Genomic DNA, 18048 nt, shown 5'->3' with positions numbered 1-18048 from the left:
AGTCCGGTTCCACACAATGGAGACTCATCCAAGCTGAAGGGCATAAATCAGGGATAGCGTGTCCCAGCATGTCGTTCATCCGGCTGTGCGCACTGAAGACACAACCATGCTTCATGAACGACAGGCCTTCTGTGTCATGCACGAAAGGTGGCATCCGCTTCACAATGGGGTAGATGCCCCCGATGAAGAGCGAGTACTCTCCAAGAGTGTTCCTTGGCACCCATGTAGCATCAGGGGGGTCGAACTCGGCGCCGTTCATCTGGTACACGCGGCATCCCAGATCTGGAGACATGGTGACGTACATAGTCAAGGTCCATGCATAATAATGTTGTGCTCAAATGTGGTGGTCAGTAATACTGTGCAGCAAATAGTACTACTCTGGTATAGAGGAAGTAAAATAACCGGCTTATTATATATAGCCACTCTTGGCTACATGGATGAGATAGTAAGACATGGAAAAACAAAAATGGTGGCAGCTAGTGGGTTCAAGTCTTCAATGGCCTAGCTAGCTATACGCGTCCTCCGTGGTAAAAAGTACTCCTACTAGTACTACAAAGTATACTACTAGTACAACAATGAAAGAGAAGGCGAGAGGGTTAAAAAATGGAATACCTGGGTAGATGGTGACGGTCCGATCGTGGTAGATTATGTGACCATGTTGCACATCAGTGGTACCATGGGTAACGAATGCTAAGATAGTTGATCCCAATATGCCAAAGTCATCTACAAAGTTCCAGGTGTTAGACCGAATCGCGGATGCAAATGCACATCCAAGATAGGCGATCTTATTTTAATCGGGGGATGACTGGTCCCTGCAAAATAATGGAGTACCATTAGGGATGCAAATGATGGTTTGTGCATTCCGTTTGTAATCTCCCGTACCGTAGGATGTCAACCAGATGAAACAAGTCCCCTGGCTTGTCACCGCGAAGATGCGGCCTAGATGGCGCACGGCGTCTTCAAACATGTAGGGGTACAAATCTGCCGCCACCAACATGCGCCAGCCTCTGCCGTTACTGCCTCCTGCATTGATGGCAATCCTTATCTCGAACATCGCGATGAGATAGTAATCGTCGTAGCCGCGTCGCTTTGTCGGTGGGTCCGCAATTGCTATCTTCTTCAATCTCATGTAGGCATCATCATACGTATTCTTGCCCAGCCAGTCCGGAAGGCCGATCCCAATGGTGGAGAAGGGGTCTGCCGGAACGGCCGCACTGTTGTGGATGTTGTGCAAAATGATGGTGGTATCCGGCCGGAGGTATGCTAGCCAATCTTCGTTGGCACCGACCTAGACCTATATATAAGACGGTGGGCAGCGGAGAAATTACGCGAAGGAAATGGAATAACTATGTACTACATGATCAAACTCCATTACTGACCTGCTCATCGGACAAAATCTGACTACCTCTCAACGTCGGCAACTCTAGCGGAGTCAACGTGCAACCATGGCCAGGGAGCAGTGGACTGTTTGTAGGATTGTCCCATAGAAGAACCTTCTCCGCAAGGATGCATGGAAGACCAACAAGCATGCCCTGTTTAAGCAGCATCTTGAAAAAGTTGGTCCAGGAAGCATCGAGTCTTACAGCGGTGAGGACGTCGGAGCAGCGTGCGATTTCTCCCACGGGATTGTCGTCCAAGGTCTCCCAGCCCCGACGAGGAGGAGAACAGCCTGGTGAATCCATGGGAGCAGCGACGAACTGCCTTCTCTTCGGGGGGAGGGGAACTGGCAAGGAGGAGATAAGAGCGTAGTAACCGCACGGCCTCGTCCCTTCCAACTGTAGATCGTTCCTCAGCGAAGGGGTGAGGCTATTATTTACTACTAGTACTCCCTTCGATTCTTTTTACTCTATGCATAAGAGCAGACCCGGATACCAAGGCAGGGGCTCGCTGCATGCTTTCTGGACGGAAATACCCCTGGCGCATGGATGGGAGGAGTTACAGCTATAAATACCCCATGCGGCCCATTGGCTATCCGCCCGCGTTCTCCTCTCTTTGCATGCTGCATGGATGTCTCCCTCTCTCTCTCACATGACTGCATGCGGTGGCGCTGGCCTATGAGAAGCTCGCGTGGAGATAGCAATCTTCTCTCCAGAAATGATTTTTTTGAAAGAAAGGGATTATGGAACGTTATGGGATTGCATTATACTGTAAATAATAGCACTAGTAAGAAATTTTTGGCACTAGGTAATAGTTTTTGGTGTGGATTAAGAAATTTTGGGTATGTTTTTGCCATTTTTTGTACAGGCCAACTAGTGTCAAAAAACGTCTTACATTATGTGACGGAGGAGTACGTACTTGTACTGTAGCAGTACTAGTACAACTTTTCTCAACTAGTAGTGCGATGTACTGTACTTCTAGTCTAGTCTAGTATAATGCACCAGTTTTGAACTCTTGAATCTCAAGGACAAGGAGCTACAGTTGGAAGTGGAGGGTACTACTGTTCTCTAGAACGATCGTTGTACTATCAATGCAGGGGAAGTACACCTACATAGTGGCCTAGTGGGTACTCTCGGTGCTCTATTCAGCCGCTCCTCTCATGTAGTTGGCCTACTCAGCCGCTCCTCTCACGCACACACTAGCAGCTTGTTTATCAGCGACGGTTACTGCGAGGGCAGAACATTTGAGTTATTTGATACAGCGAGACTAGGCTTTTCGCTTCCATTTGTGGAGGTGTAATGGATCTCGTCGAACTTTGTTAGTAGTTCCTTCTTTATGAATGAGATCAAGCAAAGCTTTTTCCTCCGTTTCAAAAAAAACAAGGCAAGAGGAATTTCTTTTATAGTAGAGCCGATAATGGAGTGAAGTCCATGCATGCAACGCCACAAGCTACAGAGTAGTACTAGAGCACTTCACGTACAGAGCCATATTGCACAGTTCCCAATGCCCCGCCAGGCTTTTTCGGCTCCTCGGGCTTAATTGGGAGGCGCTAGTTTAAATATGCTACTAGCTGGAAGCTGCAAGCGAGGTGCGGCTAGGGCGAGCACGCGAGCCACAGGATGCTGGGAAGGAAAACCCGTTCACGTGGCTAGGTTGTCCAGTGCACCCAGATTGTGGGGCCGCACGTCCGTTTGACTTCAAAACTCAAACTACCCATGTAAAATATTGGCTCACAGTGAAGTGTTGTAGTACTGTTTGTTTGAAAAAGGCCGTCGTGCGTCGGCCGGGATCGAACCCACAAAACGAGGTATACACTCCCGCGACCACTAGTAGTACTCATTGGAGTACAACGCAACCAGAATCGCCTTTTGTCGCTAGTAGTACGTACATTGTTCCTTACAAGAATCCCCTAAGAGCATGGTTAATAGTATAGCCAGCTGCTGGCTATAAGCCAGTGCCATGTCATCTACAGCCCATCTTATAGCCAACATGTAGTAGTAGTTTATTTCTTATAGCCCGCTGACTCAGCTCTACTGTACTTGCTCTAATAATGCAAGAAACCACTAAAATGCCAAGAAACTACTACCACTTGCATACGTGGCAGACTTAAGATAAGACTACCTTATCAACCATTGTACATGCTCTTACCAACAAAAATCCTTGAGTGACCTGCTACCTCCGGCCCGTCCACCCAGTCATCCTCGGCCATGGGACGCAGCTACCGCCGCCGGCAGAAGGCGAGGTCAAAACCGCCGGCGGTGCGGAGCCCATGTTGCGGCAGCCCGGATGCCAGCTCCGTCCGGCGCTCGTGGCCGCTAGCTAGCCAATATAGCTTCGTCCAGCTGCTTGTCTGCAAGGTTTGCTAGCTAGATTGGCAAGGCAGCGCTGCGGCTTGCTCGCACGCGCCGCGCTAAGGCCAGCCATCTGGCTCGAGCGAAGGCCAGCGCGGCGGCTTGCTCGCTCATGAGTCATGCTCGGGCCAGCCTGCCAACCCGTGCGGAGGCCAGCACGGCCTCCGGCCCGTCCGGTGGAGCGGCGGCCAACTCGCTCATCACCGGCGCCACCGATGAACACACATCAGTACTGTTTGAAGTAATGTTCAGGAAAAATAATGATTTGAGGGGGAATAACAGGATAGAAGGTCAGATGTGGGTCCCTCGTGTCAACGGTCAAACAAAATGTGTTGGTTTAAGCTGCCTCATCAGCACGGACATGTGGGCCAACCCTGTCATAAATGGGTTCAAACGAACCTAATCGGTTGGAGTACTAGGTAGTTTTTGGCGTGGATTAAGAAATTTTGGGTATGTTTTTACTATTTTTTGTACAATAGATTCCTCCTAGGGCTGGTTGAAAGTGGTAGCTTTTTTGTTAAATACTCTACATATTGTAAGTAGGAGTGAAAGTTAAGCTTTGGAAGCCAATAAGCAAGGCTAGTTACATAGTGCATATGTGTATATGATTGAAAGTAAATATCAACCATGAGTGACTAATATCTTGATGGAAAACTCGAAACTATGGAATACTAGGAAAAGAAATGCATGGTTGGAAATACTAGCAATGTTCATGTCCGTTGCAACGAATCATAATTAGAATAATACTTATTCACAAACTTGGTACAAAACACTCTAATTTTGATATACATATGTCACTAGAGATATATTATGTATCAATTAGAATATATTCCTTGGGCTATTTTGGTGAGGTCAGGGAGGGATGTGATTGGTTTTAAGATACTAATTATGAGTTTTTCTGCAAATTGGTAGACAAGTGGGATGTTTGTGAGAAAAGGCAACAACTTACCTCACAATCGTTAGATGTAGATCTAATGGTCAGAAACGACGGATGGCAGACACACCAGCATCACCAACTTAGTCTTGTGTAGGAGTACTATCAAGATCTGTGTGTTGCACGGAACATCAAGATGCATTTTTTTTATAAAACACTTGTTGTGATTGACCCTTGCGGGAGTAATCCCATGTGTAAAAACTAATGATATTTTGAGAAATATGAGATAAGGTGAAGAGGAGTGGGTTGTGGTGGTGGTTGGTGGTCGAACTGAGCGGAGGCATGGGGATTACGACGCCGGCAGCGGCCACCAGGCCAGTTTGTTCGAGAGGCTTCCTTTCTTAATTGCTCAACAATGAGGTTTGTTGGAGATAAGGATGAACGAGGGAAGGCCGTGTCTACAAATGTGGAGATGGGTGCGGGTATCTTTTAGTTTAATTTCCAACCGTCAGATATAGATCAGACGGTCTATATTGCAAGATGGCACATGTATCATCATCACCAACTCGGTTTTTATAAGAGAAGAAATATAAGTATGGAGATACAAACATATTATCGATACTTGCTTCCGTAAACTAGCATCTACATTCTGTTCAACGCCTCGGCATGTGGGCCCTTAGCACAATGACTTCTCGACTGTGTAAAACGAAGATTTTCCCGTCGCCGACAAGGAGGGGGTGACGGCGGCGCGCTTTTTGGCTTGCTCTAGTCCTAGTAGTCATACTAGGTGGTCTAAGCACGTGTAGATTTATTTTTTTCACATCTCGTGTTCACTGTACTGCCACGACTGTTCGTGAATAGACGGTAAGTTATTCACGAGGAAACCCTTGTTGAGCGTGTTTGCGAGAGAGAGAGAGAGAGAGTGTGTGTGTGTGTGTGTGTGTGTGTGTGCGTGTGTGATATGTTAGAGACTGAGGCAATGATAACAGATTCTTTGTGTCTATCTGTGTGGAGGATAGAGAGAGACATGTACATGGGGCTTTGTGTTGTGTAACATGGAGACACATATACATAATTAGAGAGTGAGTGTGTGAGATACACATGCAGACATGAGGAGAGATGAGGATCCAGGTAAATGGGTGTTTGTGCGTGTCTATGTGTGTTTGTGCACGCGTTTGTGTGTGAGAGGGAGCGAGTGTATATGGAGTAGAGAGACCACTGATGATCTAAACCTAGTATAAGGGAAGGGGGAATGGTGTGACATGTGTAGTAGCGAGATAGCACGGGTGCGGGCGGGGGGAGCTGACTATTTGGAAGAGACATCGAGTGTGTGGGGGGAGAGGGGTGTGAGAGCGAGAGAAAGAGAGAGCTAGCGCTGGAGAGAGAGAGAGAGAGAGAGAGAGAGAGAGAGAGAGAGAAAGAGAGAGAGAGAGAGAGAGGAAGAGAGGGGCAAGAGGGGTCGTTTGTGTCGATAAATGGAGTATAGATAGGGAGACAATGTTGATGTTGTCCGAAATTGGCCTATGAACGGAGACGCAAGGGAAGCGAGTCATCGTGTGTGTGTGATAGGGACTTCATGAGAGAGCTAGAATAGATGGTGTAGAGAATAATGTGCGAAATCGAGAATGATTATACATTAGGGAGCTATGCAAAGAGTCACGACATATATGTATACAGGGAAGGAGCTGGGGCCGGTCCGCATGTGGGAGAGATAGAAAGAGGAGAGTGGTGCACAAGGAGACAAAGTGTGCTTGTTTGCAGTGGGGGTGGTGTGTGAGGTGAGTGCGCGAGAACCACATAACTAGAGAGATAGATGTTTGGGGCGACATTTTGTGTGTATGGGAAATATACACTCTACATAGTGCGTGTGCTTGGGTAAGAGAGATAGCGGGAGACCTAGAGAGTGAGGGAAGAAATGTGTGCATGCCCAAGAGACAAATTGATAGAGACCTATGTTGGGGTCCGGACTTTACAAGAGAGAGGGGTGTTAATGTGCTCGTGTGTTGATGTTTGGGGGAGAGAACGACTTCTCTGTGTGTGGGGAGGGGGGTTTGATTTCAGATAAAGAGTGAGGTGTCTATATTTGAGGAACTTTAGTGTAATTGAGATATTGTGCACTCATGGTTGATCAATTTGTTTCACAGATTGTACTATGAGATAACGATACTTTTGAACATGCGTGATATACCTAGATGTACCAGAATTACAAACCTAAGATTGGAATTTTGGAATTCAACTCCATCATTAGCTTTTGTAATTCATTTAAACGGAGGTACATTTTTTAAGCCGGGATTTCGTGATTTCAAATTCATATATCAAACCTAGAGATATACACATACGGGCATGTTCAAACTTTATAATCATCCACTTTATTCATACACATACACATTTTTGCTTTTGTCATCGTATTTAGGATAAACACATTTGATATTTCATTTGAATTGGACCGTATGATGGTATTTGCTTGTAGTAGCTCAATGATCCATATTTGAATTGAATGGACAATCTAAGTTTCGAGTTGGAGACATTGATTTTTCAGAACTTGCAGATTTTTTTTGCGTGCAAAACAAACAAATTGTCGGCCAAGATATCACAGTCAGCCGTACGAGAGTAGAATACTTATAATTTTAGGTGCCAAAAGCTTTCAAACTTTCCGCTCACATCAAAATATCACGCGCCCGAAAGTTTAGCCCTGCGATATTCCTGTTTTACCCCTGCCACACGAATGGAAAAGGGCTACTTTGGTAACTCCATTGTTTTCCCCTCTTTGCCCCCAACTTTCTTCACAGAGCCCCTCCCCTTCCCCTCCCCAACCCCCCAACCACGGCAAGCCGCCGAATCTAGTCCTCCGCCGCAGCGGTGGACCTCACACCCAGCCGGATCTACCATCCGCACCTTGGAACCCCCAACTGCCAACTCACCACTTCACCGGAGCCGCTTCAGCGACTGGCTTGTCCACCGCTCCAGATCTCCTTGACCGCCATCATAGTCCACCGCACCGGATCTGCTTAACTGGCACCCTCGTCCACCACAGCGTAGGCCCTTCACTGACTCCCTTATCCGCCCCTTCGCTGGCCCTTCATACAAGCCCTCGTCCGCCGCAATAGATCCGCCTCACCGAAAGCACTGTACAACGCGCCCACCGAAGCCTTCGTCCACTACATCGGACCCGCTCCACGGATGCCATATTCAACTCCATCGGCCCTGCTTTACCGACGTCATACCTTCACCAGGTTATTTCGATTTGTACTCCTTCGGTTTTCTCTTTATCGTGCAACTGTTCACTTACCACAAATGAGCTTTCTTGTATGTCGACAGGCGCCGCAACCGTAGCACCGAAGCCGCTTCAGCGATGGCGACGGCCGGCCCAAACTCAACCGCAACACGAGCACCATCGACGATCCTTAGCTATCAAGTATGACAACGATACACATACGTCGTTGAGAATCCGGTACTATTATCCAACGGCCGGCGCCTACGTTCACTTTACTAGCATAAGCACCGCACCTTTGAATTTCTTCAGGGCATCATTCAGTTTTTCATGAGACGTGTTATTCTGCTTGCACCTGTAGGGCCATACTTCTGGCAGTGAACATGTTACATGTGCTAAATTACATACCAGTGCACATATAGTTAATATACTTTAGTTTTGTTCTGATGCCACCTGCTGGTTCCATCAAACTGCTTAATGTTCTCTATGCTTAATTACACATCAACAAACTAGCATGTGGTTCTGCTGCTTTTTGTTCGTTTTACCCTACATTTTCTGATGCTAGCTATTACATCACTGCTCCGAGCCTCTGTTCATTACTTGTTTGTGTTCTTGATCTTCCCAAGTTGCATGACTAATTTGATGCTTCTATTAATTATGGAGCTGCCAACCCCATCAAGCAAAATATTTGTTCTTTTGGGGCTGGCACCTCGAGCAAGCATAAAAATAGAGGGAAGCAGATATACTCCCTCCGATTCTATTTACTCTGCCCATAACTCTTGATCCGCATACCAAGGAGGGCACTGGTTTAATTTTTTTGGACTAATTTGCCAATTAATTAGGGCAGAGGCGGATGGAGCGGGGCACAAAAGAAAACCAGCGCTAGGAATCGGCAACGCGCAGACTAATACGAGAAAACTGAGAAGAAGTTATACGCAAAGTAAAAAAGAATCGGAGGGAGTATTGTCGTGTACGCACACACCCTTCTTTAGTTAGTTTAGATGAACCATTGATGATCAATTCGGATCAGTGCATGCGATTAAAATTAATTTTACCTAAATAGATGGTGCAGAATAAACTACAACAACTAGATTTGCAACCACGGGATGCTAACGATATCTTCAAAGAACATTGCAACAGCAGCTAGGCTTCACAGCAACATATGGTAAGCCAGTGTGTTTTAGTACATGTGAAATGTAATGCGAGTGGGCTGCTTTCTTGGCTTATGCCCTCAATGTGTAATCCTACCGAACTACAAATAGTTCGGTTGTCTGCTTTGCTATATTGCTTGATTCGAATGCTTATTTGTTGTTACGCTATACCTGAGTTGGCCAATATGTCAGCAGTGCCTGCTATACTATCATAAAGAAATGCATGCCTATTTCATTTGAGTCCTTAACTTTTCCTCTCAACTTCATCACATGACTGTCTTCGTATTTTATATGAGGCCACACTATTAAGTGCTTTCTCAGATTATTTCAACTACTTAGATGCCTTGGCAACTTAAATATAGCGGTTGTACACTCCCTTTCAACTAGGGATGTCAACTGGGTCCGGTTTAATCCCGATTAAAGTCCACCAGTGGTATGATAGTTCAAAAGAGTTTTTGTTTTTTTGAGGAAAATGAACTAGGGAGGTAGCAAAAACTAACTAGATGGGACTGCCGGATTTCGTTTATTTGCCACTTACATCCCTAGTTTCATATTACCATTTTAATTTCTTTTCGGCTGATGCTGCTTCGAACCATTTCAATATAGTTTGGCATGCTCGGCAATAATTCATCCGTCGTTTACCATGTAAGCTTACTGCCCGGATCATACGATAACTATCTCTTACTGATGTCCAGCGAAAACCTTTCAGGATGCCGTTCACACTAGGACACAATGTACAACCCCAGAATCTATTTGTGGAAGCAATGCGCCATCCATGTTACTAGATGGTAGCAGTTCAGAGGCAACACCGCCGGAGAGCAGTCTGAGCACAGATATTATAGTGCTTGAGGCTCTACTAGAGGCAGAAAGAGATGGTGTGGCTGCCATGAATGAGGTAATATTTATCTTGAGGCTGGAAATTACGGAATTAGCGGCACACATTATGCAAGCAACCCAAGAATTGGAGGAAGTAAGAATGTTGCATTTGAAGACGGAGGAGGTCCTACTGTTTCTGCTATCTAAAGCCCAAGATAATCCCGGTTCTTCTTTAGATACCAGTTCAAATTTTCATTAGATTATTGTACTTGCATGTTGTGTCATGTCTTCGAATGGATTATGTTGCAAGACCCCCTATGTTGTCCACGTGTTGTAATGATCCGAATTTTTTAGACGAGGTAATCCTCAGAACTTGTATGATTGACATAAGGTGAACTATTTGTTGTGTGAGCATATTGTATTGGATGAAATAACTGTTTGACTCAGAGTGTATCCAACCTACTGAATTCGAAGATCACGACATTTCTAAATCATAATCATATATAAAGGTGGAATAAATCTTTATTGTGGTTTTGAAGAAATAAATAACAAAACATATAATTATCTGTGGATATTCATAATAGAATACAAATTGGATTTGAATTTAGTTTGCCAGGTCCCAGGGCAAACGTGAATGCTAATTCTCCCAAGTTTTGAACAAAGCGGCTAAACACCCACTATAATTTGTGGGCTGCTCGAAGCAAGTGTTTCCGAGATGGAAATTACTGTATACCCCTGACACTTGACATCCTTATCGACAGTATTTACACTGCTGTCGATAGGGGTAGACTAGTAACTTCAATCAGACGTGACACGACGGCCTCTGAGCCCATTCAGACACAGTGGGCGCCAAACGTGGGCGGAAAAACACATTTGATTCAAGCTCATCTGAAAGACATGTGTCTCTTCCTCCATTTCCCCATTCATACACGGTGGGCGGCAAAACAAACTCTCCTCGTCCGAAATCGATGTAGGCTTATATTTTAAATAGGGGCAGATGTGTAAGTTTCATCAGACGTGACACAACCGTCCTACCTGTCAGCCCCGTTCATACACCGTGGGCGCCAACCGTGGGCGGCAAAACACCCTCTCCTCGCCCGAAATAGTTACCGGCAAATATTTGGGAGATGTGAGATTACCGTCCTATCCCCAACCGACGTGATGTCCGAAATTTTAAACGGGGGATAAGTTCGTAATTTTCTCCCATTTCAGAGAAGCGCATCCCAAAGTTTGAGATCCCCCCTCCCCTCCATTTCCCCATTCATACACCGTCGGCGGCACGACAACCTCTGCACTGCGGCCAGCCTCCTCCGTCCGCCACCCCATCCTCCACCTTGCCGAAGCCGCTACCCCTACCCCGTCGTCCACTGCAAGATATGGACGTCTCTCATCCACGACGCTGGACCAGCATCCTTTCATCGCCTCCTCTCGCTTCATCGGCGCCGTCGTCCACCTTGTCGTTGCCGCTCCTACGACCGCCTCGTCCACAGCAACAGGATATATCCCCCGACCCGGCCGTCTGCCATCTAAAGTCTTCTTCCCCGCCGCCGACATCCATCACACCCGCAGCACCCTCAACGTATCAGCATAGGCCTACACGGCGTCGCAAGAGAGGTGATACTCTTCCATATGTGCTTAAGTTATTGATCTCACCCGGAAAATAGATCGTAATTTGTTTACTGTACTTTTCTTGTCTGTACAAAATCGTAGTGGCTAGTTGAAAGAAAACATTGGTTGCGAAGTAGTTTTGTCCGGTTTGCACCTTCAGATCCACCATGGCACGGGCACTATACTCGTAAAGCTTATGGTTTCCCCCCTTTATATTCACTACCATCATCGTAAGTGCTTCGTGTCGTGCTAGCACTGCTCCTCAAGACCTCAATCCAAAGCTTACTTGTTGAAATACGAATCTGATATGATGCTCATATCACTAAAACAGAGAATGTTTAATTGGTCACCTAATGTTCCTATATTCGTTTCGAAAAGCATGTGCGCCACCCACTGGTCCAGCTAGTTCCACTTTCCTGATTTTTCTCTTGATGCTTAGGGTTTTCCCCTTTTATCTACTCTACTATGATCTGCGTAGGTGCTTTCTGTCGTACTAGCATTACTCCACCCTTCAAGCTAAACAACACAACACTCATAATTCGAAAGCTTAGTTGTTCAAATATGATCGTGATATGATACTGATATTAGTTAACCGACACATTTAATTGGTTAGCTAAAGGTCCCACTTGAGTTTCCAAATGCATGTCGCGACATATAGAGAGACAGCATAATTGCATCTCTTTGTCACTTGTTGACCGTACTTTCTTGTCCATACCAAATCTTAGTTGTTATTTCAAAGCAAACATCGGTTGCTAACTACCCTTTGCGCAGTTTGCAGCTTCAGATCTGCCATCCCACTGCCACGGTCAACACTGTACTCATCATGCTTATGTTTTCCCCATTTTATGATGACCACAATCAGCCTATGTGGTTCGTGTCGTAATAGCACTGCTCCACCCATCAAGCTAAACAAGCTTAGTTGTACAAATTCATATTTGATATTATTGCTGATATTAGTAAACCTGAGAGATGTTTAATTGGTTAGCTAAATGTTCCTACTTTAGTTTCGAAATGCACGTGAGCCACATATGGAGAGACCGAAAAGAATAGTATTTCTCTGTGCGCTCTGGTTCATCATGGGTGGCCAACCGACATTGTATTAAAAGACTTGTAATATCTTCAATCTGCTTTGCCCTTCTGCTCTTCTTTAAGATGATACTCTTCTCTTGCGGTCGACTGGTCAGGTCGAGTTGTTCTCTCTTAGTATATTTTAAATCTGTCAGGTCAGGTCGACTTGTTCTTCTTTACTATATGTTGAAGCTATCATCTGCGAAGTGTCATCACTACTGGAGCTCTACAATTTTGAGTAGTAGGCCACATTATATTAATGCACACAACAAATTATAGCGTGCATGGCATATTTTAAAAGAATTGCAGAGATAGCACAAAGGGGTTTACAGGGAGGCAGTATTGGATTAGAATCACTTCTGCATTACGAAGAAAATCTCACTTGTTTTTATGTTTTCATGCATGTCAGATATTGAACATTATCAAAATGAATATGAGAATGGGCGCACGAGAGGAATATTGTGGAATGATCCACTGCCTAACAAACTTGGCATGGTGGAGGATGGCCTATCTTATTCACCCATCAAGGTGCTTGCTCTAACTTTGCAAAGTTGTATGGGTCGCACATATTTTGCTTCCGACCTCTTGCATTACTTCTACTTTGTTACACCATCTGCTTAGTTTAAGCATCATATATGAGTATATGCCATACCTATCCATTTTCTGTACCTATTCCATGTGTCGTCACACTATGTTTTTCCAGTCAAATGTTGTTCTTTCGTAATAGGTGTCCAAAAGGAAGAGGGTGAGTGCAGGTCGTCAAGGAGTACAAACTAGGTATTTGGAAAAGGTAGTGATACCAGTTAAATCAGATAGATCAGCAGCCACAGAAAACACATGCCCAACTGGACCACACTTTACCCCAACTCCAGTGGCCAAACCCCTATTAGAACTGCTGGGCGCCCAGCGTCAGGTACTGTCTATGATATCAATTCAAAATTTGAACTCCTAAATTTCTGCTTGTGCCTTACCTTCTCTCTTGTATGAAAACTAATTCCAGATGAATATCCTTCCTCAAAGGATCATACAATCTCAAAACAATAATGGGCTCTGCATTGCTCTTGTCAGTACTTCTCTCCCTTTTACCTTGTAACGCTGTACTTAATTAATTGTTGTTTGATTATGTATCATCAGTCTGCACCTGAGCTTCATTATCCTCTGTTTCTTGCAATATTATTTGATCTATATTTACTTTTTGCAAAATGTAGAATAATGGCAACGCTTATAAAGAATTTTCTTTGGGGAATTTATTGAATTATCCTTCCATTAACATGGAGAAGGGCTTTGTCCAGCCCGTGTTAACATGTAATGTAAGTTCATCCTTCTCAAGCCTTCAAACTTTGTTCTAGTATATATTTGGGTAGGCATCATTTCCTCCATTGTTGTTTGCTTTGCTGTTTACATCTGATTGGGTGTTTGCAACAACTACCAGTTTCAAATTGTAGTTGTAAAAACATGTTCCTTATGCAGAACAGATCCATTTATTTGATTATATAATTGTGAAACATGTTACGTGTCTCCTTGTTTCTCTCTCAGACTCGTATCTCTTACGCCAGGCAGAACTTTAGGGAAGATAGTGAGCCAAACCATCTTGAGGACAGCGAGATGACCCCAAGGACCTGTCTTGATGAAGACAGTGAGTTGAAGCTACTCACCAGCAGGTGTGAGACAACCTCTGTGCAGTCGCTGCCTCAATCAATTCGACTTCTTCATTCTCGACTTAAAGCGGAAAGGCTTGCGTTAGCTCAACTCCGACTTGAAGTCAAAGATGCAATGAAGATGTCAGAGGACTGCCATGCGCACCATCATGCCTTAAATCTAGTGTTGATGCATCTATCGTTGACACAACTGAGGTCTACTCAGCTTCTTTAGCTGTTTGGGGGGCCCCGACCTGACCAGGCCTAGTGCCTTCTGAAGTGCTCTCAGTTTTGTATATTCTTTTGTCGGCGCGTTTATTTGCACTGATGGCGAACTTTGATGCCCAGTGGATGTAATATGGGTGATAGCCGTGATAGCCTAGTGTAAGTTGCTTACTTATTTATTTCCTTGTTGTCTTGTTTATTTGTTTGCTTCTAGTCATTACAGTTCTTTTTCCGCAGTTTGCTAGTGGCTGCAATAACCTATTTTTTAAAACTAGGCCACAATAACCATGGGCTAATATTTACTGTAGTGACATTGGGCCTCCTATGGGCCGTAGAAACAGTGGGCCTTCTACGGGCTGTAGAAAAAGTGGGCCTTCTACAGGCCATAGAAACAATGGGCCTTCTACGGGCCGTATCATCAATGGACCTTATACGGGCAGTATGATTGATGGCCAAACATGGGCCAATAACAGGCCGCATTATGGCCGTAAATGGGCTAGAGTTGGAATCGTCCGTTCATGGGCCGACCATAACGGGCCATCGTTAATAGGCTGTATTTGGTGACGCTATGAAAACGGCCCAACGTATTAACGGACCACAAACGGGCCGACTGTAACCACGTGCTGAATTTGGCTCACAAGCAAAAAATGACAGTAACGAGCCGTAAGTAAACGAATGTTGAAAATGAGCCCAAGAATAAATGGGCTTTGAGAAGGCCAAAAGATAACATAGGCTGGAAACGACCCAACGGAATAACGAGTCGTTAATGAATATAAAGTGATACACTGTTCATTACAGGCCAGTTTCACCACAGGCCGTTAATGGGTGTAAAGTGATACACTATTCATTACGGGCCAGTTTCACCACAGGCCGTTAGTAGGCCAAGAGTTACATAGAGCCTCATATGGGCCGAAAGACGTCATGGGCCAGAAGTGAAAATGGGTTGGAATCATATTGGATGTCCCAGATGACGCTACTGGGCCTAATTCAGATAGGGCGTAACGGGCCTTGCGTTAGCGGCTGTAAATGGGCTATATTCGAACAGGCCGTTAACAGGCTTTCCAAGGGCCGGCCTGCCAGCTTTTGACCAAGTCAAACGGGCCGGCTTTTTCATATGAATGGGCCTCTGTTGGGCCGTGCCACGTGTCAATATATCATAGGCGTCTTCCGTCCAATGAGTGGTTGACATCTGTCCCAATGATGAGCCGACACGTGTTTCCTCCAGCCAATGATGATTTTACACGTGGAAAATCCCCATTGGTCGGGGCTGTTAACGGGTTATCGGATCCAAAACCCGACCCGACAACTTAACGGCGTTCCGTTATGGTGAATGCCACGTGTCGGTCACCCTTGACGAAAGCACTTCTATGACGCGCGATTTATAGTCATGGAAGTGGACACTTCCGTGATGATAATTTTGATAATGTCATGGAACACTTCTACGACAGCACAGGTATAACTATCTTGATTCTGTCATAAATTTGTCATGGATGTACATGCATGACAAAAAAATGACACAAAAAGCAACCTACTATGATAAACACGTATCATCACGGAAGTATATTTTTCTTGTAGTGAGTGTAGCGCGCCTTCTACTCTTTAGTCTAGCGCGTACTTTGCGACCGGTGATGCATAAGCATGGGGTCGGGGAGCCAAGACACAGGCCACTGGAGCTTACTAGCGTTGGGGCCAGATGCCATAGGCTGGAGGTTAGTGCTCCTGGGCTCGTCTAGTCGCGGGCGTGCCTAGGCATCAGGCCACTGCAAGTGTCATGTACAAGTGAGGCTATGAGCAGAAAGAGAAGTCTAGCCTCACTCTCCCCACTGGGATTTAATCCTGCTATACTGAAGTGCCAAGCATGTGTTTTCTACGTCAAAGATTATTAAGACAATGCTACGTAATATGTTGGAAGATGATTTTTTATCCAGTAGCTTATGTTAAGCACGGAGAGTAAAATCACAGTCAAGAATTTCTTATGCAATTTAGGAGCGGGATGAAACAAAGAGCTGATCCTTAGTAATTAACTCAATACTACATATTTATTTAGTATTTTGGTTCAGTTTCATTTGTTACCAAGAAGCTTATATATAATTAATGTTAGACATGTATTTTGTAAGCTAATGTGGATAGGATCAATGTAATTATCTTTGTTCTCAATATTCTGCAAAATCTAGCTTGTTTAAGTGGATGGCGTCCGCATATCCGTGAGTGACCACGAACAGAAAACATAATCTAACAGGGTTGTTAAACTAACAAAGATTAATGCAATTTTTGCTTTGCGGACTTGCAGATGCCTCCACTTGCATCCCTTATACCTGTATGATTTTGTAATTGATATTTTGTTCTACCTTCGCCCCTCCTAAGATTTCTTTCAAGCTCCGCCACTGTTAGCATGGACAACCTGCATCATAGCAGCCATATATCTGTCTTTAATTCTGAACTTGAACTTAAAAGATTTACTCACTAGATCTCGTATGTGAAAATGCTACTTTTAAGTTCTGGATCTGGACATAATGGGCATGCTGAACATCTAAATTGATAGACCTGTAAGCTCTGGATCTGGACATAACGTGCAGGCTGAAACATCTAAAGGAATATACATGTACTACTAAACCTGCAGGAGCGGATGTGTAAAGGGGAAACTGATATTCTGCCACAACGGCAAGCTAGCCGAGGGTAGTATTGAAGTAATCTATGCATAATTTCTTGACAAGCAAATCACAGAGACGAGCATCTCTTGCAGGATCTGCACATGGAACAAATCAGAACATATACAACTACCTAAACCAGAGAGCAAGAGACAGGGAGAGAACCTTTGGAGAGAAGTCGAGGTGGTGGGCACGATCTTGATCTAGCGGGGAGGTGGATGCCGTTATCCTCGTCGTAGTGCTAGAGGGGCAGGAGAGCAGGGGCGGGGGCGGTGCAGAAGAGTATGGGGCGGTCGGGGAGGAGCTCGTTGGGGACGGTAGTGTCAGGGTGGTGCTCATCGGGGACAACCACGTCATGGGGGACCTCGAGGTGGCGTTGAGAAGGCGACGGTGGCGGCAGGCAGATGTCACATCCCTAGCTTCTGGCATTGCACTAGTACTAGCCTTTGGTGATGCATCATGTTTACTTTTACAGAAAGTTGAAATGGGGATTGTCCAAACCCTAGCATTTTAAGAATTCACCAGGTTCACCTAAAATATTTTCAGTCAATCCAAGTGGCTTTCAAAAATGTTCATCATCTTTGGAAAAATGCTGGAAACAGTAACCAGAGATGATGCACATTTTTCCATGTCATTTTGGATCTTTGAACTAATATATATCGTATTTGAGTTGGAGCAAATATATGTTATATATATTTTTAATGCTTCAATAATTCTGATATTTTGTGAGGGGCTCTAGAATATTACTTTCAGTCCCTGCAAAAATTATTGGAAGAAACAAAATGATTTAGTGTTTGAACTAAATCAAAACAGATTGAAACAAATAGAAAACAATGATTAAAAAATAAAACAGAACTGAAATAGAAATAAAAGAGAGAGAGAGAAGGAAGTACCTGGGCCACTTACCTGTAGCCGGCCCAGCTCCCCCCCCCACCTGGCCCAGCAGCACGGCCCAGCCCGCCACCGCTACTCCCCTGTCGTCTTCCTCCTCGCCAGAAGGACGCGGACACCGCGACGCCGCCGTGCGCGCCACCTCCACCCTGCTCTGGCCACCTCCTGCTTCCTCCCCGAGCCCTCTGGTG

The 18048-nt window shown here is 45.0% G+C and overlaps 1 protein-coding gene across 1 annotated transcript in view; it reads right to left on the bottom strand.

Annotated features, from left to right (window-relative positions):
* Positions 1–16834: 16834 nt before the first annotated feature.
* Positions 16835–18048, bottom strand: part of LOC119271539 (mucin-7-like) — a 13633-nt gene continuing 12419 nt past the window's right edge. Inside the window, exons 2-3 of the mRNA XM_037553329.1 lie at positions 17132–17372; positions 16835–17064 (exon numbers count right to left, since the gene is read on the bottom strand). Of these exons, the coding sequence (XP_037409226.1) occupies positions 17011–17064; positions 17132–17372 (295 nt within the window). The 3' untranslated portion in view covers positions 16835–17010. The remainder of the gene's footprint in view (positions 17065–17131; positions 17373–18048) is intronic.

This window comes from Triticum dicoccoides, chromosome 3A (genome assembly GCF_002162155.2).
Source record: "Triticum dicoccoides isolate Atlit2015 ecotype Zavitan chromosome 3A, WEW_v2.0, whole genome shotgun sequence".
Classification (NCBI taxonomy): Eukaryota; Viridiplantae; Streptophyta; class Magnoliopsida; order Poales; family Poaceae; genus Triticum; species Triticum dicoccoides.
Note: the sequence above shows the minus strand (reverse complement) of the source record. Positions and strands in the feature narration are given on the sequence as shown.